Source organism: Temnothorax curvispinosus, unplaced genomic scaffold, assembly GCF_003070985.1.
Source record: "Temnothorax curvispinosus isolate PA1 unplaced genomic scaffold, ASM307098v1 QBEX01011683.1, whole genome shotgun sequence".
Taxonomy (NCBI): Eukaryota; Metazoa; Arthropoda; class Insecta; order Hymenoptera; family Formicidae; genus Temnothorax; species Temnothorax curvispinosus.
Genome location: NW_020221463.1, coordinates 1 through 2,342, shown reverse-complemented (window position 1 = coordinate 2,342; position 2,342 = coordinate 1). Strand labels below are relative to the sequence as shown.

The 2,342-nt window shown below is 45.6% G+C and overlaps 2 protein-coding genes across 2 annotated transcripts; one reads left to right on the top strand and one right to left on the bottom strand.

Moving 5' to 3' along the window:
- The first annotated feature begins 8 nt into the window (after positions 1–8).
- Positions 9–1,458, top strand: LOC112461718 (sperm flagellar protein 1-like). Its single transcript, XM_025027061.1, has 3 exons — positions 9–625; positions 770–1,051; positions 1,147–1,458. Exons 1-3 carry the CDS (start codon positions 514–516, stop codon positions 1,434–1,436), a joined length of 684 nt encoding a protein of 227 aa, XP_024882829.1. The 5' UTR covers positions 9–513; the 3' UTR covers positions 1,437–1,458.
- A 71-nt stretch (positions 1,459–1,529) lies between these two features.
- LOC112461719 (sm-like protein LSM3A) lies at positions 1,530–2,342 on the bottom strand. Its single transcript, XM_025027062.1, has 3 exons — positions 2,251–2,342; positions 2,060–2,167; positions 1,530–1,953 (listed from the first exon to the last, which is right to left on the bottom strand). Exons 1-3 carry the CDS (start codon positions 2,269–2,271, stop codon positions 1,786–1,788), a joined length of 297 nt encoding a protein of 98 aa, XP_024882830.1. The 5' UTR covers positions 2,272–2,342; the 3' UTR covers positions 1,530–1,785.

Here is a 2,342-nt window from a genome sequence, read left to right as displayed (position 1 = left end):
AGCAAGGAAAAAAAATTAAAAACTGCTTTGTCAATCGACAAGTTGTATGACGGAATAATTAAGCTATTGAGCAATATCACAGTAACGATTACGAAAAACGTAATCATTAAGAAGTTTGAATATAACGATAACGATTACTCATGAATGACGCGACTGTTCATGCTTGACCTTTCCGAAAGTTTTACGAATGAAAATCCTCTCTCCAAACTCGAGATTTTCATTTTTATCTGATACTTCATCGGTCGTGACTCTCCTTGATGTGTATCGTGTATCATATTTCTGGACTTTCTGAAGCCGAATGCCAGAATTTGTTTATCCAAGAGACCCTGAAGATAGGCTCAAATGAATATTGAGTGTGTAAGATGAAAAAAAATGTCGACCGCATTTGCAAATTTTTAATATATGTAACAGAGACTTCTCTCTCTCTCCTTCTTCCCCTCGTGTTCTTTCATTATCCCCACACGAGCTCATGATCTCGTTAGTGTGCGGGCCGCCAAAAGCGTCGCAGTGAACATGAGCGCGAACTCGGAGACCGGTGATCATCTCGACGAGATCTACGACTGGATCGATCAAATCAAGTTTTCCAGGCCCAAAAGAAACATAGCCAGAGACTTTTCTGACGGAGGTAAACGAGCGAAATCCTATGATCTTCTCATATAAATTCATTTGTCGATTCTTCTTCCGCGAAAGATCGACCGATCTTCCGGGATACAATGCCTTCAGGAATAACGCTGCAGAAAATTTAATTCGCTATGATCGAACTCTCCAGTGTTGATGGCGGAGCTGTTGAAACGCTACTATCCTAAACACGTGGACGTGCACAATTACGTCGCCGGCAACAGCGTCGCGAAGAAGATCGACAACTGGAGCACGTTGAATCGCAAGGTATTGTCGAAGATCGATATGAGGCTGGGTAAGGAGGCTATTGGTCAGCTGGCGAGTTCCCAGCCGGGCGTCATCGAGAAAGTCCTCGCCGATCTACGAGTCAAGATCCTGAAGGACTCGAACGCCGACAGAGAGTCCCTGTACTTCGGCCACGAGGACAGCAAAGGTGGCTATACTGAACTGTAACAAATTATTTTTGGATTCCGCCTCAATCATTTTCTCCCAAATTACTTTTTTTAATTTTTATGCACAATAATATAGAGGCGGTAAAGTCCGTGCTAAATCCTGACGAGGTAGCGAACAAGACTGTCCCCCGGCACATTTTCACTCGCCTGAAGCAGGAGCTGCAGGAGAAAAACGACACGATCTCCACGTTGCAGCAGAAGATCTCGCACCTGGAAAGCATAATGAAGCTGAAGGACCAACGCATCGACGACCTCACGACGCAGATCACAAGGCTGCCCGTCGAACGGAACGTCGCTACCCCGCGTCCTCACGTTATCGGCAGCGGAATCTCGAAACCGCGCGTCACCACCAAACTGTCGCAATAAACCTGGTCGAGAAACCGGCGTCGCGCGCTCTCCCGATTGTAGCTATTACACGACGCACAGCGTGTTCGTGTTTTTTTTTACACATGTACCACGTACAAAAGAATACACTTTTTATTATCATCTAGTTGGGCCATTCATCTTACAATTACACATGCGATTACAGCGTGTGGTAATATGTATATAGTATAATACAGAAATAGAGCACTGCCACAAAATCTTTCTTGGATCTTTCAGGTGCCCAGTACTGTATAAATCTTTCGGACATCAACGAAACAGAATTATAAATTACGCAGAAAATATTTATAGCTTCGCACACACACGAGACGCTGTACGGAATGTCGCGGCGATTTTACGTAGGCGGAGATACTAGGATGACACCGTCGCCACGCACGAACAGCATCTGGATGGTCCTCTTCTTCTGGCGGTAGATCTCCTCGTACGTCTCCTCGTCGATCTCCACTATGTTTATAATCTCCTCCACGTCACCCAACACCATGTTCAGATGCTGATCGAAGGCCTGTAATTGCGTTGAGACGTAAGAATTCGGAGACTTTCGCTTGTATTTTGAATCGCTTGCATCGCTGCAGCTCTAAATAGACGGAGCAACGGAAAAAGTTTCTTACGTGCAATTTTCCACGGAGTTCTCTCTCGTTCCTCATCTTCACGTAGATCCGCTCCTCCAGGCTCAGCTTTATGAGGTCCAGCGGCTCCTTCACGTCGATCGGCGGTAACTGTTTTTGGGACACACATCCGAGAGATTATACGGATTGCAGTATTTACGACATCGAACTACGCCGAGCAGCTCGTAACTCACCTGTTCCGATTCCTCAACCATCTCGTGTTTCTTGAATTCCTCGTAAAAATAGCGTAACGCTGTGCGATTAACGCAAGTTAGTCAGCGACTAG